This window comes from Pipra filicauda, unplaced genomic scaffold, assembly GCF_003945595.2.
Source record: "Pipra filicauda isolate LSUMZ 115617 unplaced genomic scaffold, ASM394559v2 scaffold167_size3244652_pilon, whole genome shotgun sequence".
NCBI classification, from domain to species: Eukaryota; Metazoa; Chordata; class Aves; order Passeriformes; family Pipridae; genus Pipra; species Pipra filicauda.
Window position 1 is genome coordinate 2276313 of NW_024104184.1, and position 23409 is coordinate 2299721.

Sequence of the window (23409 nt, forward strand, 5' to 3'; positions counted from 1 at the left end):
ATGATAATTTACTTTTTTACTGAAATGTCAGTGGTTTGTTTATTAAATACACACTAAAGATGTTCCTGTTGCACCTTTTTCCTCTTTAGTTATATTTTTATTACTGTTACTCAGTTATGAGATTTAATATGCACAGAATAGCATAACTTGTCTTTCTGAGGTAGTAAGAGTATTACTAATCAGCATTGCCTCCTTAAAAGTACTTCAGCAGTTACATTTTCTCTGACATTGACTCATTAGCAAAGTTGGAAATATACTTTACACTCAGTGAAACATTATGCACATATTTCATAATTTTTGAAAAAAGTATTTATGCTGCAGAGAGCATGAATACTATCGGTAGTATAACACCTTTTTAAAGATGTTTTAGATGCATGATACAAATTACAATGGTTTTCCTTGATCTATCAATAAATATTTTATAATATAGAAATACACTTTTGTAAGCAACATTGAAATACCTTTTCTTTCAGTTCTGTTCATACGGCAGTCGCTTAATGGGAAGAGGGTACTATGTCTTTGACCGGAGATGGGACCATTTTCGATTCGCACTGAACTCCATGGTAGAAAAACACTTGAACTCACAGATGTGGAAGTAAGTGGGATTTTTAATTCTGTAGAACTTCTAAATTAAACACTCCCTAAGCAGCTTTTGTAAAATTACCTCTGTATTAAGGCATAGTGGTAATATATGTACAAATCTTTTCTTTTAAGGAACACACAGCCCAACAGAACAATCTCCTATTCTGGTATAAATTTCTGCCAGATTTAGGGCTTTTTTTAGTCTATCTGAACCTGAATTTTGCCTAGATTTTTATATCTTTATCATGCCCCCATATCACCCATTCACGCTTTGCTCTGCATTGTAAGAGTCATGTGTTGTAAGATAAGGAACTCTATACACATTTGTCTGTAAGATGGAATATAATAGTCTTTTAGTCCGTAGTGTCCTTCCCACATTTGGGATCTTAAAATTCTGATTATTACTCACTGTTGAAGCACCTCTGTATCACATATGCAGGTTCCAAGCATTATAGGCTTTGACTATATAGATACATTAAAACAGATTACACTTCTAACATAGATGTTAATTCTTTAAAAAAAAACAAAACCAACTCATGGCATCTGCAGATAGAATTAATTTTGGGGGTGGTATTCTATTGCAGAATATGCATTCTTCTTCCAATGTAATGACACTAAAGTGCAGTGTTTCATGTCACTGTTTATTATCAGGACTGTGTTATATTCATTGGATGCCAGCCATTAGGTAAACAAGGTTTGATTTTTATTTAAATATATTTTTTAAGCACTAAAGCTTGGCTTGTCTGACTAACCTGGTAACTTGATGATAACAGTGCCACTGTGCTAGAAGACATAGTTTGGAAATGGTTGGATTTGCTGTAAAAGGACCAGTTTCTTGTCTGTTTAGATACTGATCACGCTCAATCTGCAAGGGGTTCCTCTTTTCTACTTTGTCAGTTTGGGTGTTAACTAGTGTCTGTCGCCTTCCACAAATGAAAATATTTTTGTTTCCTTTAATACGGAGATTAAAACTTATTATCTATTGGCTTTGTTTGTCAGGAGAAAAGATACTCAGGCATCTGAGCAAACATGTCATTAGTACCACTACTGTCACAGAAAACAAAAATAACCTCTGCAGTAGTTGTTCGATACAAGAAATAAAGAGACCTTACCCTGCTCCTACTAAATCCAATTTTATATGTTTTCCCAAATTCTAGCTGTTTACGTAATCTCTAATATTTTAATGAATTCCAGCAGTACTGACTTGTCTGTATAACACAGGAAGTTGACAGTGCTTAACCCCTGCTGTATTCCTCTCTTGTCCTCATCCCTCTGGACTGGCCTTTTCCTGTGCTCCCCAAGCAGGGGTGTGTGTAAGTCTGGTATTTTACAGCTGGTGTTAGTGCAGCTCTGCAGCTGTGGCTGGAGGTGCAGGGATGCAAGGCTGTGTTTTGATATCATTAACAAAGTACTTTTATCCCTAGTTCTCAAAGTACTTCACAAAGATGGGTAGGAATTGTTGGCCCTTCTTTAAAACTAACCTGAGGAACGGCCCTGATAAGCAGCTTTGTTTGCGTTGTGGCAGGCAGTAGGAATTCCTTGTTTCTGGCAGCATGGACTGTATGTAATCCCTTATGTAACTGTGCCATAAACAGTGTTCTGTCCAATGGTGTCCATGGGAGGAATACCATGAGAGAACACTGGTAATTAGGATTTGATTTATGATGAAACAACACACCCAATGCTGCTCTTTTATCATACTTCTTTGAGGGCAAGAGTAAGCCTTTACAAACTGAAAAGGTGTCAGTAGTGAGGTGATGTATGGCTTCTTAACAAAGGGAAATAGGATTAAACTGTGAATTAAATTTTAGTCTAAATAATGGGAAAAGCTCACATGATAATTTTCCAAGAGACATTATGAAGGTTTGGTTCTTTGATAACACTGCATTAGATAAAATAATAGAAGATGATGGCTGAATGGAAATGAATTTGAATACATTCTACTAATTTCACAGGTAATATTATTAGATTTTATTGCAGAAGTGTGTTCAATTATTTATAAAGCTTATCAGGCATTGTTTAATATTTTGTCAATTTTTCAATATCAGTGAAAATTAATCAATAAATTCCCTATTTAATCCCATCTAACCAGCTCTCAAATGAGCTGTTGGAAATAGCACTGCATTTGGAAAGAGATGAGCTTTCCTCCTTAAGCTCAGTGATTAAGTGCTTCACAATCCCCCAGGCTGGCTCATTTGATCAAATCGAACCTGTGAGCTTAGGTTGGTATTGAAACTGTTCCACAACTTGAACTTTCAAGCAAAACATAAGCAATGAATGAAATGTAGTGACTAAGTTGTTTACAGGTGCCACCATCAGGCATTTTATTTGCATTTTTTAATTGTTTGGTAAAATAGGAGAGGAAAAAAGGAAATTAAATTTGTATTAAAGTGATTAAATTGGATTACTGTGCACTTAATTGCTATACCTGATTAATAAAATAGAAATCAAAATTAGAATGAACTCAGTTTACCTTTTTGAGTTAGTCCTTCACAGAAATTGTCTCCTATCTGCATTGTTTGGATGGAATTTTTTATGTATCTAAATCTCTTTTTTTTTCTGTTTCCTTTTCTGTTTAGGAAAATTCCTCCTGCAGCAGATAGTCCCATGCCTTCTCCAGCAGCACATGTCTCCACTCCTTTTCCAGCCTCAGTCTTACAGCCTTTCAGCAACCCCAGTGCGGTGTATATTCCTTCAACACCTATCAGTTCGAGAATCACTTCTTCTTACATAATGACATCAGCCATGCTATCAAATGCAGCCTTTGTGACAACGGCAGAGACGAATTCCATTATGTCACACACTACAGCTTTTCCTCATGTGGCTGCAAGCCTAAGTATCATGGACTCAACTTTCAAGGCGCCATCAGCTGTGTCACCAGTGCCAGCAGTCATCCCTTCCCCATCCCACAAGCCATCCAAAACAAAAACCAGCAAATCCTCAAAAGTGAAAGACCTGTCATCTCGGAGTGATGAGTCTTCAAGTAACAAAAAGAAAAAGCCGCAGTCGTCGTCATCGTCGTCGTCATCATCCTCATTATCTTTGCAAACATCTTCCTCATCTTCATTTTCAGGGTCCCACAAAAAGAACTGTGTCCTGAACCCCAGTTCAACGTTGAACTCCTATCAGGCTACATCCTCCTATAACAGTGTGTCTGTGCACAATACCAATAACGGAACAAGCCCACTCAGTGCCAAATCGGAGCCCTCAGGACGGACTTCATTATCAAGTAGTTCAACAGACTCAGTGAAACACATGAGCATGGTAGTGAGCAGTATTGACTCTTCTAATCTGTCTGTATCTTCTCTCGTGCACCACTCAGGGGACCACTCCCTGGGAGCACATAATGCAGTGTCTTCTCTACCCCTTTCTTTTGACAAATCAGAAGGAAAAAAACGTAAAAACTCTAGTTCTAGTAGCAAAGCCTGTAAAATCACTAAAATGCCTGGTATGAATAGTGTTCATAGAAAGAGCACTGCCAACCTTATTTCTGCGGTGCCAGATCCTACAAGCAGCTCCATCTCTCGGCAGGTAAGGGACTCTTCCAGTTATTTTTTTGCAGATCATGTCTGACTTCCTTGAAATATTTCATGCATTCTTGAAATGAAAATACTGTGTTTGCTTCAGATTGGTTCTCATCACACAACTTACTTTCTAGGTTAATACAGAAACGTATTTGTATTTGTTTTGTACCAGTCATAGATGTTTTGAGAGCTAAAAAAATTATATATATATATATACTTTCTCAAAATATTTTTATGAGATTTTTTTATTCAATTAATAAAGTAGCCATTTGTATCTATGAAAGTAAAATTGAGTGTCCAGAATGAATACTTTTTAGAAAATAATTTCTTTCTTAATTCTCATCTCTCTGAAATAAATTGTGTCATTAAAACAGGAAGATGAGAGTCAGAATTTCTGTTTGTTTCTTTTCCTAACCTTGTTGCTGATTCATTTCTTAATGTGGTGCAAGTCTCCTCATTTCTCTTCTGTAAAACACTTATATCTACCTTTCTCCTGGGGAGAGTCTGAGACACCTGACCTCAGATGCCATTTCCTGTTTGAAACTGGAAAAATTAAGAAATTAAGATCTTAACCAGATGAGCTTAGTGGACATTTGGTTATATTTTTTAGTGTACATATGTTCAGAATACTGGAGGTAGTGCAACAGATGAGGTTACACACGCTTACTTCATTATGAATAGAAACAGATCTTTGGCCTCTCTTTCAGTGGTGCTATAAAAGGACAAAAGTGTTTGTGAAGTAAAATTTGGTGGGAAAACTGCCAATACGATCTTTGTAATAATGTACTGTTTCATTCTGCCAGCCTGCCTAGTGCTCTGCAGTGCACAGAAAACAACACTTGGCCCTTGTGTCTGGAAGACAAAGCCATAGAAAATAGAATACCTCAGAGAGTCCAGAGAACGTAGCTTAGGAATCTTTTTTTTGGTTGTGAAGCTCTCATTTCTTAAGGATATTGCGCATTAAATGGAATTTTGAAAAGGAGGTGGTAAGGGCAAGGCAATCCGTAAGTAACAGCAGGCAGAAATGGGAGTGGAAAAAAGGAATAAATGAATCCTAAAGCTGGTATAGCAAGCAGAGTGAAAGTCTCAAAGAATGGCCTAGCAGGTATATTTTCTCTTTCCTGCTTCCAGCAGAGGTACAACAGAGATTACTTGTTTGGCTTTTTAAAATGGGTAGTGGTGTTGTCTTTCTATTGAAAGCCTCTTAAATGTGTCCAATCAGAACTGATCTTTAAGTAACTGAAGTCAGCAGAGGATGCTTTAAATTCCTCATTCTGTCACACATCTCATTTTTGAAATATGTGTGTGCCCAAAAAGATTAAATTGCCCTGAGGTATATGGTGTCAAATGGGAAGAAGAAGTAAGTACAAATTGTTGCTTTGATTCAAACATAGGTAGTAGGAAATTAATTGTATCATCTTTTCACAGGACATAGACTGTATCTGTAGCTTGTGCAGTCTGAGGAAGTCTTACAGCTACATGCAGGAGGTTCTGAGTTCAAATTCTGACTCTCCTAGGGTTTAAATCTGTTCCTGTGGGTCATTCCTGTTCCAATTTGTGATGTATTTCATCATGTTGCACAGTAATAGAAGTAAATAAACTGCAAAGAATCAATCGGAAGTCTTTACTGAATTTTTGTAAAAGTGTAATTCTGACTAATATTTTTTCCTTACATAAAAGGTTAAATATTTGTAATAAGTGTAGCAATATACAGATATTTAAACATAATGTTTTATATATATGTACAGGTGCCTACATGCATATATGTGTATGTATATAAGTAATAGTTCGTCACACTTTCCTCTTATACTGCCGGTTTTTGGAACTACAGCAGTAATCAAAAATAGGAGGAAAAATGGAGTTCATTGTATTGCAGAAGTCTAACTGGCTGCTAATTGTCTTTGTGACAAGCATACTGTATGCAATACAAAATAAATGGAATTTGTACCCACTTATGCATATGGGTCAAATAATATTACATACTCTACATGTGAATATTAAAACTCTGGAGAATACAACACTTAAATCCCTTTTTAAGCTGTGCTGTTTGACTTGCTGTGTTCTAGAAATGCAATCACAGTAAAAATCCCACCCAAAAATATGGTATTGCTTAAAATCTTGCTCCTGATCCTTGATGTAATAGGGCAGATTAAAGACTAGGAACACATTAAAAAAGGTCAAGTGATGGGTGATAGGCTATGGTATAGGTTTTGTTCATTTAATTCAGCTCTGGACTGGAAGATAGTAACTGGAAGTGTTGACCACTGGGTTTTGAAGTATACTTTTATTTTTAAAAGAGAGAGGTAAAAAAAAAGGGGGTTGAGTTTTGGCCTCACCCTAATCTTCTTGAAAGGGTGTTCCCATCATTCAAGACCCAAGGCATCTTGGAATCTGTCTTTATTTTCATGGAGTGCTGTAACCGCTCAGCCTCTGTGAATGGCCCTTCTGTCCTGGAGCGCAGGCGGGATGGTGCCTGAGGCCAGACATGGTCCTGCAAAGCTGTGCTGCTTTGTCTGACCTAGAGAGTCGGTCTGTTAGTAGAAGGAGCACTGATTGCATGAAAGCCTAAAGAGGTACAATATTCCCTCTCATGATTCTAGGATCTCAGCACGTCCATTTCCTAGTGACTATTTCTCCATTTAAAAGGTGGACATTACGAAGGGTTTTATGAATGTTGTAAATGGTGTATTTAGTGATTTGCACATGTGCCATCATGTTCTGAATGGCTTGGAAGGGTACAAGGTTGTGTATCCTTAGTCAAGATCTGTATATTGAATATTATTCCCTAGAGAACAGCTGTGGCAGGCAAAACAACATGCTGAAGGCAACAGGATGGGCAGAGGCCCACCCTTTTAATCTTTGTGCATCACGGGAGCGCCTTAAGAACTGGCTGTAAATAAAATCTTTAAACATTTCTTCTGGACAGAATGTGAACAGAGAACACTGTTTTAAACAGTCACTGTATGAGAAAGGGCAGATGTGGAGAGGGAGACAGGGGCTACCTTTCACTCTGTATGTGAAATGGCAAAGTAACAAACGATGCTGTGGAGGGGAAGGAGAAGGCTGCTGTTGTGAAGGCCCTGCCAGGCAACGCCACAGCCCCACCGAGCCAGTAAGAAACTGGCTACTGCATTTCTCACTGTTTAGAAGACAGGTCCTTGCTACCTCTCCATCAAATGATTTAAGTTGACATTACTTGAACTGCAGTGACCTTGTGAATAACTCTTCACACTCCAGTCATCTGCCATTTGCAGACAGATGTCCATGGTTAATCTTTGTCAGCCTTGTAACCCCTGAGGAACTACTCCTCTGACTCAACAGCTGTCTCCCTTTCTGTATCACAACAGAAATATCTACACCATGTTTATGGGTCATTGTAGAAAAACCTGACAGGTTGCTCTTGCAGAGCGCTGTAATCTCTCAAACATGGAAATATGCAGTTGAGTATTGCAATATTATAACTAAGTATTTTTAAAATGTATGTATGTGTACTACAATTAGCACACGTTCCCAGGGAAATTCTCTGCTGCAGTAAATGGATACAATTGCAAATTTGAATCTCTGGAGTTTGGTTCTTCTGGTTAATATTTGCTTTATTGAGCAACGATAAATGAAGATTCAGTATGGAAGAAAATGGAATAACTTAGGGCATGCTCTGGTCCTTGACTACTTGCTTTAAACTGCCCAGGACTGGGGAAGGTCCCTGGGGAGGAGCCTGTGACCTCGAGCACTCTGTGCTCTCTGACCAGTTGCTCTAAGTGACTCCAGGCACTAGAGAAACAAGTTTCATTCTAGAGAGGTGGGAATTTACAGTCTGTATTCCCTCGGCAACTGTCTTATATGTTGTTTTCTGAACTGTAATAGTATTTATGTTCCTTTTAAGACTTTATTTAAGGTATACAGGCTCTGAGAGTTAATGATGATTCTATCTGAAGTGCATCTTTTGCAATAACAAAATACCAGTGTTCAAAATGCAGAGCAATTAGTGCCATGTTACAGACGAAAGGGAAGGCCATCACCAGCATCCGCATTCAGCTGACAAATATGCCTCTCAATACTGCTCAATTAATGTCTTTCAGATTGGAAAAAATAGCAGTGTAGCTTTGTCACAATCCAGTCCTTCGAGTACATCAAACCCAGTACACAACAGACAAGTAAGTTGCTTTATAAACAGTGTACTTAAGTAGTCTGTAAGAGGTTTTGAAATATTTTATACTGTAAAATCTTAAAATACAATTTCTTTATGAATACAGTTCTTTACAGAAGCTGTCTTTTGGTGAACTAATATTAGATTTCTCCTCTCGTGTAATTTTTTCCAGCTATTTCCCCCCCCGAGATTTATGAATTACAAATTTTCTGCTTGTTTTTCACCACCTGCACTACACCTCAGGTTGGCTCATGTGCTCCCTGGCTGTTGCTTTGGTGACACAAGCTCAGCAGCAGCAGCAACAGCTCTCTGTGCAGGGTTCAGCTGAGCTGATGTGGATTTTCTGTCCAGCTTCTCTTGCTGAGTGAGGTGGCTCAGCAGAGTCCCCAGACTGGCATAGGAGGGGCAACGTTTGAAAATAGGCCAGAAATGAAGCAGCAAAGGGAGGACAGAAACAGGATACAGAAGACAGGGCACTTGACTATTCAGAGAAACTAATCTGAAAGCATAACTAACCCGTGTGTAATCTTAGTCCTTCCTAGACTGTGAGAAATCCTGAGCACTCCCACCTTACCTGTTTATCACACAGGCTATGAGTTGGGTAATGATAATAAATGCTGTAACTCATCTTTTTTGTGAGAACAGGTGCTTGACCCATGCTCCAACCCTCATCTGTCTGGAGAACTGATACACTAGTTTATTTGTTTTAATAAAACTTGACTCTCCAAGTTGAGTACTTTATCAAGAATTCATTATCAAGTTCCTTAGTATGAAAAGGTTTCCCAGCTCAGCAAGGTGTCCAGAAGATTTTTGTATACAACCAGTCAGTGTTTTAGAATTCTGTTACATATTTTGGCTAAATTATACAGAAGTAGTTATTCCAAATGGTTGTGCTGTTTAGTTTCTGCTGTGTAGACACAGCAAAAGAACAATAATGATTGTAATAATGATAACCCATCACTGTATCCCAATTAAAAATACTCTGAATCACTCATATCTTGAGATGAACTGCCAAACTATTTTTTTTTCTCTCAAAGCAGTATATGTATGAAAGAAATACTCTGAAGAGAAAAAAGTGGAAACTTTCTTCATACTTTTACTAGGGGTTGGCATTTTCCTATGTGAGACACTGTCGTCCAGCTGCCACTGACAAACTTGGGATAAAACTGTTTTTGCTTTAACCTCCTGCTCCTGTGTTAGTATAATATACACACTACCCGGGAGCAGAACTTGTTGCCTAGATCCCATGGGGAAAAGCTAAGAGTACAAAACATTAATTTTGTGGCAGCCTTATGTAAACTGAGGCTATTGCAGAGCTCTTCAGCTGCCTGTTTTCATAACTTTATCAAAAATAGAAGTGTTTTCTTGTTTTAAGCCTGACAAACTCTTTATTTTTAAAAATATGTTTCTGTCAGTTTGGTAGTTGAATGTGGAGCTCAGAGTACAAACACAAAAGAAAATCAAGTTAATATTAAGTGTTATTGACCTTCTTTTTTTTAACTAACACAGGATTTTAGTATTTGAACCATGAATAATGATTCCCTATTTAATAAATGCTTGTCGCTTTCAAATCTGAGCTGGTTTGTTGACAGCTTTTATCTTCAATCTAGCAATGAAATAGTCTCTAAATAAAATTTCCGTCTTAAACTGTGCTATAATATTTCATTATGAAGGTGTTAATAATTAGGTAACAATAAGTGGATCTACAGTATATGCTGTGTCAGTAAAGATATAACTGGGGAACGTGAACTGTCTTGTTTTTAATGTTAGTGTTGTTATAACCATGATAATCAGGGAGTCCAAGTGAAGCAAGGTCTGTAGGGAGAGACAATCTTTGCTATACACCAGGGGTTTATATTTGGAAAAATCAGGCAAGTTTTCATGAATACATCACAACAACAGACTTTTAACAATGCAGTTGGAAGCAGAGTTGCAGCTGACAAGCTAAATGTGCATATGGAGCAGTTCCTCTGGGCTGGCTCTGCTGTGTTCCCTGGCCAGGCAACCTGCCGGGGCTGTCTGCTGGTGCAGAGGGGGAGCCAAAGGGAGGAGGAGGTGGTTATTTCTCAAGAGAAGGGAGGGGGGGTCCATAACTCATCACGAGGCCAAGTGGCTGGGTGAGAATGTGGCATTTGGGAAGTTGTGTTAGGCTGTAAACCCAGTCGTGTGTGCACCTGTGACCACCTCGTGCAGTCCGACTGGGAAAGCTTCCCGCTCGCCTTCCAAAGGCGGCCGGTTGGAGCCGAGAGGACATAAGGCAATGCTGGGAAAGTCACCTGCCACCCATAACTGGGTGTTTCTCATTATTGAGTTGTGAGTTCAAGGTGGCCTGTCATTGTTTTGATGTCAAAGGAGTAGTTTCTTTCAGTCATTTGCTCCCTGTGTTGAAGTGCACTCAGGTGCTCCCGTGAGGATAACTGTTGTGGGCCCGTCAGTTCTCTCCCATCTCATTAAACTCAGGTTAAACTAAGACAGATTGTTCTCAATTAATGTTTAATTTGAATGTTGCTGCATGTCTTTGAGATTTGACAAGGGATTGTATACATAAAAGCATGCCTGTTTTTCCAACAATTGTTGCTTTAGTAGAAATAATACTACCTTTCTCTACAAAAACTACTTGGTTTTTAACAAACATTAATGGAATGGTAGTTTTACAATCAAATTATTTGTGCTGATATAAACTATGTATTTAAAGTTTGTTTTCTTCAGATTTTATCCTTGTTCCAGGTTTTTAACTAATCAAGTGTTTTTGTCTTCATAGTGCTTTTAGGTGCCTGAAAGTGTTAACACTTCAAGACCTCAGTATGCGGTGGTTTTTAAATACTGAGTAACTAGATCATTTTATTAAGGGAAGGTGACAACGTGTATGCTGTGTGAGGATTCCTTGTGCATGAAAACATGCTGTGTAGAGGAAAAGATTCTTCAGAGTTGTCGTCTAATTGCTGCTCTTTATTTGTAATGATACACCAAGTTAATGAACATGAGATTCACCAAAGCTTATTAAAATCAGACAGTCCCAAAAGGAAATATGCTGTTTATTCAAAGCAGTTCCTTTTCTTAAAGGTCTAATGTAGTCAGTAAACAGGGAGAAAATTTAGTCCAGGGACTTGAAATAAGTTCCTGCTTTGAGTACTGTCAGACACAGACATTATTGAAGTGTTTTATACCAAAAGACATTGTGTGATTTTGAACCTGGCTCTGGTTTCTCTTTTAGAAGACATCAAACCGGACTGGTAGAATAAGGACTCTTCCATAACAAGGAAAAGGAACCAGCCTATAATCTCTAGCTCTCAGCAGCCCTACTCCACAGGGTTTTTCTTTTCTATGTCCTGCAGATGGATTTAACCTTTTATGAATTTGTGGTTTTAAAGAGAATTAAATTTACAGAAAACTGTAATAGTGATTTGTTTAGTTTTTCCACTTGTATTTGCCACTGATCTGTGCGTTCTGCTTGGTTATGTTTCATGCCTTTTAAAGCTGTTAGCGTTGCAATGCTCCCTTTGTTTCCTTACCAGAACACAGTGGACATTCCAAAAAAAATCCAGATCATAATTTGAATTTATTTAAAGGATCTCCAAATTTTTTCATTAAATAAAAATTACAGTAATTCTGTATTTAAGCTTGTCCTATGGATAAAAATTGAGTGCATTTCTTAGTAATTTACAAACAGCTGGGGCACTGCAACTTTAGGGACTAATCCTGACTGGTGCTCTGTACCTACAGCATTTAATAATTTCAGTGGGAATTCTGAGTGTTCAGCCTCTTCCAGGATCAGGCTCTTAAGGAATCCGTACTTCGATCAATGCATAGCGGAGTTTTGCACCAAACTGCAATTACTGTTATCAGGGGCTCAGCGTGGAAAATCCCCACATCCCGTGGGATTCCTAGACCCTTAAGAACACAGCACTTGATAACTTCAGTGAACAGTTTGGGTTTGCAAGGAGAGGAGTTGAGCAGATTGGCTTGCATTAATAGAATTGCACTGACAGTGTTTCTTATAGGATTACTGAATAATTTTTTAATAAAATATAGATTTTATAATCAGGAAGCCAATACTAGGTACTGGAACAATAGTACAGAGGAGTTAATTTTTATTTCTACAGTGTTAAAAGTGCACTTATATGCTGGTTTATTTACATCTTGGGGAAAGGCGAGAGACTGCAAATAGGGAGATTATTACTACTTTCTTTTTTAAAAAAAGAAGGCTTAAGGCAAATTTTAAGACTAAAAATGTTTAAGCAATTATAAACAAGGCTAGACCCTTTGAAAAAAAGTTTAGAAATATTCTTAAAATAAATTTTTATAGTGTTAATTTTGTAATAATTTATGTTTTGCTATACTTCAGAGCTAACTGACCGGTATAGTTTCAGAAACAGTATGAAACTTAGGAAAGTTTAAGCAATGTTTATATTTTTAAAATGTTCTTTGAATTATGTTTTTATTGTACATTTCTTCAGACTGAAAAATGTGTACATATCTTTGTTATTTTTGCACAATTTTTGTCTTGTTCAGTTTTAGGAGCAGTACTATGTTGATTTTTTTAATTTATTTTGAGTTATAAAACTGCAGGATTTTAAAAATCTCAGTAACAAAGTCATCCTCTGTAATCAATGAACTGCTATTTCTAGTTGTTGAGGGAAAACAGTGGTTGTGAGATTCAGTGGTTGCTTCTGAGAATTAATGCTAATCAGCGACTGAAGGAGCAATTTTGTAGTTTTAGGAAGCTTTAGCTGTTTCCATGCATCCTCTAATTGGAAAGCTGAATTATGGAGCCTGTCCTTTGAATGCTGCTTAAATTTTGTTTTCAACTGGCTTACACCTGACAGCATTTCAGGAAAGTTAAGCACGAAGTAAAAATCCCGTGGTGTTCTTTCATCATCAAAGAGTCATTACTTAATTAAACTTATCGAAAATTTTAGCCTGCAAAGTGAAATGGAATAAACGTTTGGGAAAAAAATGGATACAAACTGGACCAGCCTATAATGCATTCTTAGTGTAGCATTCACTCAGTAGTTCTTTTTCTTCCCCATTTGCCTGAAAATCTTGTGATTTGTTTCCAGCAATAGAGGCTCAGAAGCTTTGGTTGTTACACATACGCAATGCATAGGCCCGTCAGCCATAAAAAGCGACTTGGATAACTTGTATGCCTTCTTTTGTATCGATGTAACAATTGTAAATAGTGCTGATCGACCTTTGTAGAGAATAGTTTATACAGCATATTCTATTATTGCTGATTCTCAGTGAACTATTGTTTTAAAAAAAAAAGAAGAAAAAAAGAAATTTTTCTATTTACACCTTATATTTTGTTATGCTGTTGACCCATGGCACTTTAACAAAACTCTGTGGGTTTTGCATAGCTGGTCAGTCATGGGATATATTAAATAACTGTTGTTGCACAGAAATGAATTTGCACCTGCTATATTGTGCTTTCCTACTACAGATTTTAGAATCTTTTCCAGAAGACTTTTGAAGAAAGCATGTCCAATCATTCTAAGAAAAAAAAAATGCCATACTTGTACAGCCAATTTCTTTTCTACAATCCATATTTTGTAACACTAAGTATTTTCATTCTTTGTCCTGCACCTTTATGTATTAGCAGTATCAAATAGAATTCATTCCATGCTTGTGATAATTGTAAGCAGAATAAATGTCTAAAGTAGGTGTAAATAGTAAATTCTATGGCTTACAGTTTAAAAAAGGAAAACCAGAACAAACATGTATCTGATTGATACTGCCATGGTTCAACACCGGGCCTGGAGATATTCTCTAGTGAGCGATTGTATTTTTTGTTTTTTGCTTTATTATTATTTTTTTTTGTAACATGGCTTTGTAAATAAAATAATTTATATGTTTGTAAGAAACAGATGGGGTTTGTCATTATTTCTCTTTGCAAAGCAAAAATGGTGTGTATTGCAGGACTGCCCTTTCTCTTCCTAGAGGCTGAAATACGCTGTGCAGATACCCAGCTCTGAGAATTCCATGGGTAGTTCAAAAGATCTGCCCACATTTCTGTACAAGGCTGAATTGCTTTGGGATTATTTTTGGCATTCATGTCTAAAATATTTCTGTATTTATGTGTCAGGACACATGCAATGATCAGCTATTCAGGTTTTTTGCACTGATAAATCATTTTTAAATTCCTTTGCTTAGCTGAATGCATTTTCTCATTCCTTATCAGTGTAAGAATTAACTTCGTTACAGCTGCTAGATTTAGGAATTCTCACTTCAATGGGCAGTACAAATTTATAACCAGCCTTTTTATCGTTGTTAATACTAAAAATGCAGCTCTTATCTAGGCGTTAAGATTCTTGTTCTGTGTAAAGCCTGTTCCAATTACAGATCAAATGAGACTTAAATTGTTCATTGGCTCGACAGCTCTGCAGAGAGGATTGCAGTTTTTTTCTCCCGCAGCCACCCTCTTCTGCAAATCTGGGGAAGATGTACATTTTTATGCTCCTTTCCTGAAGTATCTGGAAACTGTCTCAGAGATACTTTAGGGAAGATGCTCACAATTACAGTATGATCTTTTTTAAAAACAAGCAATTTGGACTGAAAACTGCATTTTTGTGTGCACACAGAGAACTGGCAGAGGAGTTGGAAGCTGGGCTGCATTACAGGAAACAGGAATCGAAGGAGGGAAATTTTACCTTCTAGGTAAACAGCTTTTTGTGTAATGTCTTGCACCTTCTGATACCTGTTGCAAAAGCTACAATTAGCACAATTAGTGCCTTGGTCTGAGCTGCTTGTTTTGAAAGCTTTTTTTGTTTTAGTCTTGAGTTTATCTTCTCCAGTATAGAAAAAATGAACATCATGGATAACAGTAGATGGTGAAGTTCCATCTGATGCGAGTGGTCCCCGTGTATGGCTGAAGAGTGACACTGTGTTTGTAAGATGCTTTGCCACTTCTGGCAGCCATTAGAAATTAAAACTATAGCTGAGAAAAGAGAATATTGCTGCCATGAGTTCTTAGCTGCTTGCCATCGTTGCCCGTGGCCAGCAAAGGTTGAAAACCACTGCCTTTATTTCCCAAATATGAATCAGTAGGTTTTTAGCTCTTGCAAGTTGTTCTCTTATTTGGAGTGGGGTTTCCCCTCCTTTTTTTCGGTTATGCACCAAGTAGCTGGTAGCACTACTCTCCTGCTCACATTCTCAAACACGCTCTAAATAATACCAGTTTCAGAGGGTGGCAGATCACACTGTAAGTTTTTTATTCATTGCACTCTGGTTTTTATGCTTCTGTTTTTACCACAGAACTATTTATTTTAGAAGAAAGTCATTGCGGTGTGCAACCAGTATCTGTTTTATTCTTCCAAATCTGTTAGGATTCACAATTGGAAAAAATGCCAAATACTGATTCCAGAAATATTTGGAAGAGAGTCATACAACAGATTCAGACTTCAGAACACAAGAATGTTTATTTCATGCAAGTTTTTATGCTGTTTGCTCCTTGAGGACTTCTAGTAGTTCTGAGTGACTTCTCAAAACAAGTGCAGATCTCTTTTATAAGATACTTTCCTAAGTAGAAGAAACCTAAAGCTGATCATTCAGCAGCAGGTCTCTGTTTGCCCTTCAGCTGGAGCATCCATGGCAGACAGGACACGTACTCATGTTCTCATTTTGTAATGCACCACGAATGACACAGGCTGAATTCTTTTTTGGAAGATTTCTGTTGTGTATGACTGACCCAGAAATATTTAGCTCTAGTCTGTGATCTGCTCTCCCTACAGAAGGGAGAGGAGAAGCTTTAGGAGAAGTTTGCCAGCAATAATAGTCATGATCCAGGAGAACTTGATTTGCCGGTAAGGACATGAGTAGGGATTTGGGATCACAGAGTCACAGAATATTCTGAGTTGGAAGGAACCCACAAGGAACATTGAGTCCAACTCTTAAGTGAATGGCCCATGCAGGGATCAAACACACGACCTTGGTGTTATTAGCACCATGCTCTGACCAGCTGAGCTCATCTCAGGGTTGAGATGGTGCAAAACATCCAGCTGTGCCCTTTGCAGGTTTCCCAAACCTGGCAGATTTACCTCTGAAATTGAATCTAGATTTGATTAACTTGGAGCAGTTGCCAACATGGTTGATATGACACCACAGGAGTAGTTTTGCAGAAAAGTTGTCTCACACGAATATTTACAAAATGCCACAGGTGTGAAGGCCTTTTGGTGTAAGTTCCACATGTACTGCTAGAATAAAAGCATCTGTGGTCTTAAGAACTATGGGCTCAGAGCCACACTTAAACAGACAAATCTACTATACTCAAAGAATGCAGGCTCCTGATAAAGTAACTTCTTTTTCCCCTTTGCCTTCAGCAGGAGTCCCACTGTAGTTCTAGGAAATGAGTTTCTTGGGTTTTCAGCCAGCTGGGAAGTGGACAGTTCTGTAAGACAGCAAAGTGTCCTGACACTAAACTAGCCTTTTTGTGACATATTTTTACTTTTCCTTGACTCAGAAACAAGAAATATTTTTCTAATTCCTGATATTTATTTTTTCCCAGTACAGTGATTTCCAATGGCAGGTTTAGTCTTTATTTTGCAGTTGATTGAAGAAAAAAAAAGCCAACATTCACAGCTTAGCCTGACAACTGCAGGCTCTTGTTCTTGTGGAGGGGACTGGGGTGGCAACATGGTGGTGGCACAAGTGATCCGGCTCCTTCTGTAGTACATCAAGGACAATTTCCTGACAGAAGTGCTCAACAAGCCAAGTGGGGCTATGCTAGACATGCTGCTCACACGTAAGGAAGGGCTGCTGGGAACAGTGACACTGGTGGCAGCCTTGGCAGCAGCGACTACAAGATAGCAAAGCTTAAGATTCTGAGGGAAGTGAGGAAGATAAACAGTTGAATTGCAACCCTGGAATTTAGGAGACTTTGTCTCCTACAGACATTTTGTTGGCAGAATCACACAGAAGACTGCCCTGATGGGCCCAGGAGAGCCAGCTGGAGCACGGGAACAGTCCATTCTGATCTGCCCGAAGTTGAGCAGATATGGGAGAAGGCAGCATGGCTGAAGGGGGAGCTCCTGACTGGAGGCAGATGCAAAAGGCAAGTACACAGACTGTGGAAGTGGGGTGGGCTACCCTAGAGGAATACACTGCCTAGGCATGCTGGAACAGAACTAGAAAGCCAAAGCTCAGCTGGAGTTGGAGGATGTGAGGGACACTCTCAGTATATTAACATGGAAGGAAGGTTAAGTAAAATGTGGGCCCCCACTACACGGGGTAGGTAACCTGGTGACAGAGGACAGGGAAATTACTGGGGTACACTTGTTGCTGCCTTTGCTTCAGGTTTTAAGTGGACAGGTCTGTGCTCAGAGCTTTGGACAGAGTCTGGGTGCCTAAGAGGAAGCCTGAGTTAAGGACTGCTTACCCTGGATCTATAGCAGCCCATGGGAAAAGCTGGGCCTGTTTCAAGGATGCAGGCTGATACCATTACAAGGCTGCTCTCACCCTTGAAAGATCATAAACAGGGTACAGGAGTTCTAAGGACTGGAAAAAGGCAAATGCAATGTCCCTTTTCAAGAAAGACCCAGGGAACTACAGGCTGCTCAGCCCAGGCAGATTATGGAACAATTCTAGAAGCCATGCCTGGACAACTTGGATTTACTAAGGTCTAACTTTGCCTGACCACCCTGCTTCCTCTCTGTGACGAAATGAGTGCCCTCAGGTACTGAACAGAGAATGTTGTCTGATCTTAACAAGGCTTTTGACACTATCTGCTCTTGTATTCTTACAATAAACTGGAGAGAGCTGGACTCAAGGTGGGAACTATGAGGTGGCTGGAAAATCAGCTCAACAGCTGGGTTCAGAGGGGTGAGATGGGCTCTTGGAAGTCTGGTTGTTGGTTGGTACTAGTAACATTCCTCAAGGGTTAATAATGGGCCAGATAATGCCAAAGGGCTTCATTACCATCCCAGGCATTGGGATGGGGTGAGGTTTCAGGGAGGTGATTGATACAGCAGGGCCGGGGCTGTCCTTCAGAGGGAGCTCAACAAGCTAGAAAATTAGGCTGGCAGGAACCTCAGTAGGTTCACCTAAGATAAACACAGAGCTCCACACACGGGAGAGAGGCATAACCCCATGGCATGGAACAAGCTGGGCACTTACTGGCAAGAAAGCAACTCTGCAGAAAAAGGGGCTGGTGGACAAGCTGAACACGAGTCAGTAAGGGAACTGAATGCTACACAGCCTGAGCTTCAGCAGTCTGACTGCTATCTACATGTCTTACGAACACAGGCAGCAGTTGGAGGGAATGGATTGTCACCCCTGTTTTGGCACTCGTGAGACTGAATCTGCAGAACCGTGTCTGATTTGGGCCTGCGATGCGCAGGACTCAGCTTGGGAACTGAAGTGAGTCCAAGTGGAGCGCTGACGGAGGATCAGTAGCTGGAGCATATCAAGTGGAATGATACGCTTAAAAAAAGTGTTTTGCTCCGTGTTACAAGAAGAAGATTAAGAAGGAGAGAGGGATCTGAGTGCCGCCTTCAGCTACAAGACGTGTGACTGTAGGAAGGATGGAGCCAGACGCTTCTAATGGTACAGAACAAAATGGCAAGAAGCAACAGAGATAAGGTAGAGCAAGGGGAATTCTGATAATTGTCTCTGAAGAGACAAGGCAAAAAGTCTTTGTCAGGGACCAAACGATGTTGTGGAATCTCCATCCTGGAGATAGTAAAAACTTTACAAGTCTGTGAACAACCTGAGCTATCTTGGAAATTAGCACAATTTGAGGAGGGAAGGGGGTTGACCACATGATCTCCAAAGGACCATTCTAACCTAAATTATTCTGCAGTAAAAACAACCAAAAAATGGTTCTGGCTGTTGAGATAATTAATACCCAGAAGCTCACTATTTCTGCAGTTAAGCACTTTCCTTTATAAATGTATAGTGTAAAATCCCCTAGCAAGGAACTCACCTTGAGGACACACAGAGGAAAGGTGCAGTGGAGCTGTTCCCCAGCAGCTCCAGAAATGGCAGGACCCAATCCCTGCAGCTCACCCTATGCCCCCTAGCACGGAGTCCTTTCTGATGTCCATGCTGGGGGGGAGTAGAGGCAGGCAAAGCATTAAAGGAGCTGCTCTCACCAGCTGTGTGCACAGGAAGCAGGTGGCGGACCTCTCCTATCTGTATTGCTCCTGTCTCTCCCCACAGCCCTAGACATTAGTCTTCTGACACTCCCATTTGGAAGAACATGTCCATCTGCCTGTTTTCCCCTGCAAGACAAATGCTTGTTCTGCAGTCAGCTTCATAGCTGACCTGCAGTCCCTGTTCCTCTTCATTACAATCCATAAGATTCCAGGTAGTCTATTTAGTCCTATTAAATTAGATAAAAGGCTTAAATTACTAATGATATTCTGTAGAAGGCTCAGCTTCTGCCACAACAGGTATTAAGTCTTTCAAACAAATTCAATTTATATAACCAGGACATTTTAAACACATGAAGATAATTTGGTCATTTAGTTCTTTATTAAAATTCATTTAGTAGCATCGCTGTAATGGAACCAGAATACGCTCAAATGTTTGTGAAATCCTGTTTTTCTCAGTCACCAAAAGTTCAGTTTCTCTTAGAATAGTCCATGTGAGCTTCTGAAAAATTATCCTAAAGTCTCATACTTTTAGGATTCATATATATAGCTGATACTATCATGATATGAACTGAGAATAATAATTCATTACTTAAATAATAAATACATGATTCATTATCAGAACATTTTTTTCAAGGCAATAAATTGTGCTTCCTTAACAGTGAAATAGAATTTAAAATATATATATTTCTAGTTGTAAATCAAATCAGGGTTTGCTCTGCTTAGTGATATTTTTGAACCATTCCTCAGAGAAACACACTTAAATCTGTAATTCCTGTGTTTATTCTTAAAATTTCAGCCTTCAACATACATGTTTCATACTGGTTATTTTTGTTGACTACTAAAGGAGAAACATCCTTTGCCAAATGCTGTTTTCCCTACCCCAAACACTGACCTACCTACCTACCAATCAGGCTTTCACTTGCTCCTTCCTCTCCTGTCAATCTTTCTATCCTTAGGTTCTCATTTTAAGAAAATATTTTCCATGTCTTTATTTATTTGCTGCTGAATTTCTTGTTTGTACTTCTCCATATTTCAATCTACACTTTCTCTCATAGCTCTTTTTCATTAAAAAAATTTGCTAATGCTTTGCAAACTCTGTTGAAAGGCACAGAAAAATCAAATGCGGGAATGGATTCAGTAACTATGAAATGTATTCCCTAGGAAAAGGAAGTTTCCATCAATGCCAGGTAGTTGTCATAGGAGGTAACTGTTAGAAACCTACACTTCCCCTAGCCCTAATCAAGACAGAGCATGCAGCATAATCAGTTTAAAATACTAGTGAATACAAACAAGGCTTGGCTGTACAATCTCTGCAGTTTCGGATCCTGCCTTTCTCCCAGTTTATCTAAGAAAATAAAAAGCAAATTCTATAATGTCTTGAGATGTTTTAGTTCTGGCAAATAATTAAGTATTTATAGGGCTAGACTTTTCACAGGAATACCATTCTTTAATATTCGCCCATTTATCATCTGGTTTTATTTGATGGCAAATGCTTATACCATTGTAGATTTGCTTGATTTTGGACACTTGATTATCTTTTTCCTATTCACACTGGTTAGTACAATCAAGAGCTTCCATGATGTCTCTTCTCTGTTTGCACAGGCTGTGCTGCAAGCTTCTGTGATGATTTTTAAATGTAACCTCTCTTAGTCTTGAATTGGCAGGATTGGAAGGGACCTCTGGAGATCATCCCGTCCAACCCCTGCCAAAGCAGGGTCACCTGGAGCAGGTGACACAGGAACGCATCCAGGTGGGTTTGGAATGTCCCCAGAGAGGGACAATCGATGACGCTCCTGAGCAGTGCTCTGCCATCCTCGATGAAATGAAGTTCTCCCTCATGCTGGGGTGGAACTCTTGTGTTTCAGTGTATGGCCATTGCTCCTCGTCCTGTCGCTGGGCACCACCGAAAAGAGTCTGGCACGATCTTCTCGGCACCACCTTTGAGATATTTATATGTATTGACGAGATCCCCTCTCAGTCTTCTCCAGACTAAACAGACCCTGAACACCCGCGTACATATTAAAAAACTACCGCGCTAATTTGCTCTCCCCGCGAACTAACGCAACCGCGAAGCCCCCGCTCCGCCGGCAGCGGGGAGCGTCTGTTCCGGCGGTACCGTGACGACATCCAGGAAAACCAGTGTTCGCTTCCCCCCGGCCTCGGCGGAGCCGCCTCCCGCCCGGCGGCCGGAGCTGCCTGAGGGAGCGCCGGCCCCGGGCCCCGGTTCTGTGGGAGCTCCTCTGCCCGTCCGAGCCCGCCCCGAGCCCGCACAGCCCCCGCCGGGCCCGGTGCCGCCTCACGCCGTGTCTCGGCCCCGCGGGATGGCGGCGGGCGAGGAGCAGAGCCGAGAGTACCTGCGGCGGCACCGGCTCCCCGAGCTGCTGCAGCACCTCGGAGCGCTGCTGCTCTTCCACCGCCCCGGTGCGGCTCCGACCCGCGGGGGAGGGAGCGGGGCGAGCGGGGCAGCGCGGCCTGAGCGCCCCGGCTGAGGGCCCCGGTCTGACTTGGTTGCAGAAAAGCCACGCGAGTTCCTGATCCAGGCGCTGGAAAGGGTGAAGGCTGGCAGGCGGGCCGAGGGGGAGTACCCGGACCTGATGGACGAGGCCAACGTGGAGGCCATGTTCAGCCTGCTGGATGTGCTGGGCCAGGGCCACATCACGCCAGTGCAGTACAGGGAAGGTGCGTCCCCCTGAACCGCAGCTCACACCAAGCTGCGCGGGGCTGGTCGTTTGTTTGCGCAGAAGTAATACAATAGTTTCAGAGTTACACATCTGTATACTTAAGAATTATCGGCACACCTGCCCAGGCACAACCTTGAACGTGGGAAGTTAAAAAAAATTCCACGTTGTGAAATTACATGCTTGCCTTCTATTCCATCTAGGCCACTTGAAGATGTTAAATCCATCTTTCAAAAACTCACATAGGACATTCTCTTTCCTTAACTTTAGCTCTTAAAACTTTGGGACTGAGCACTGAGGATCTGGAAGTTGGAGATGATGAAAATATCACACTGGAGGTATTCAAGGAAGGAGTGTAAGTTTAATTGAAAGTTGGTTTTTTGGAGGGGAGGATACACATAGGAGGTATCTGAGATTTTACAAGGTCAGTTACTGCCTGACCGAGCTTGGCTTGCTATAAAATAACCAAACTCCCATTTTCTTCTACCAGCTCAGTTTCAGGATCTTCTCCCAGGAAACCTCTCACCTTACCTACCCCTCTCATCGGTCAGCCCAGGGTGTTCCAATACTCATCTAGAAATGTGAAACAGTGAGGCACTGTTGTCTTCTTTGCCAGGGGTGGTACTACAGCTGTAGATTAAATAAGCTCAAGTTTTAACAATTTCTTATAGTCAAGATAGAGTTGTAGGGACAACTTTTAGTAACTTGCAGTCACTGAAAGGTAATGAACTAATTATCCCCACTGTTATCTAACTAGAGGTTTTCTTTTTCTGCCTTAGGAAGAAAAGGATGCTGGAGAGCTGGGCTGTGTATTAGTTTGAGCTGTGGTCTGCAATATATACAAAAACTAGGCATCTTCCTCAGTTTTTCTTCTGGCTTGTCAGCTGTGGATAGCTGACTTTAAGCAGCATTCTTTTTCTTGTCTCCCCCTGCTTCAGATGAGCAATCAGCTGAAAAGGACAAATGACAAGAACTTGTTCGTGTCTACCAGGCACTGGAGGGATATTGTTTGAGAATTGATTTTCTTAATACAGTTAGATGGTTTAAAAAAAAAAAAAAAAAAAGAGATTTCTTATGTAACTAAAATAGTGGTTTGAAGTTTCCTCCTTCAGGTTGCAGCTTACAGTACAGGATTGTTACCAGCTGGCTCATTACCACTGAATAAAATTAAGTTGTTCTGGGGGCTTGTGCTGTGTTTTGGGTTTTTTTTAAAGAAAAAGCAACTTCAACAAGTTACAATAAATGTCCACAGGTAAAGGTAGGCAGCACCTCCAAGTAAAGTGCTGTTTTTAAACTTGCCACACACTACTTATGCAATTTTTAAGGAGAAACTTTTTAAAAAATTAGGAGAGACTCTCATACAGAAAAAAAAAATCAATTAGTATGAATGA

At 40.1% G+C, this 23409-nt stretch overlaps 2 protein-coding genes across 10 annotated transcripts in view; both read left to right on the forward strand.

The window, feature by feature from the left end:
• The window catches only part of ATXN7L1 (ataxin 7 like 1), a 115934-nt gene extending 101824 nt beyond the window's left edge, over nucleotides 1-14110 (forward strand). For 6 of the 9 annotated variants that reach the window (XM_027751819.2, XM_039379438.1, XM_039379439.1 and 3 more), the window contains 4 exons: nucleotides 474-595; nucleotides 3162-4113; nucleotides 8186-8260; nucleotides 11468-14110. In XM_027751819.2, the coding sequence (XP_027607620.1) occupies nucleotides 474-595; nucleotides 3162-4113; nucleotides 8186-8260; nucleotides 11468-11509 (1191 nt within the window). In that variant the 3' untranslated portion in view covers nucleotides 11510-14110. Of the gene's footprint in view, nucleotides 1-473; nucleotides 596-3161; nucleotides 4114-8185; nucleotides 8261-11014 lie in introns of all 9 variants that reach the window. The other 3 variants (XM_027751825.2, XM_027751820.2, XM_027751821.2) reach the window with 3 other exon arrangements.
• Nucleotides 14111-21428: 7318 nt separating this feature from the next.
• EFCAB10 (EF-hand calcium binding domain 10) lies at nucleotides 21429-23202 on the forward strand. Its single transcript, XM_027751828.2, has 4 exons — nucleotides 21429-21761; nucleotides 21855-22019; nucleotides 22289-22373; nucleotides 22798-23202. Exons 1-4 carry the CDS (start codon nucleotides 21662-21664, stop codon nucleotides 22832-22834), a joined length of 387 nt encoding a protein of 128 aa, XP_027607629.1. The 5' UTR covers nucleotides 21429-21661; the 3' UTR covers nucleotides 22835-23202.
• The last annotated feature ends 207 nt before the right edge of the window (nucleotides 23203-23409 follow it).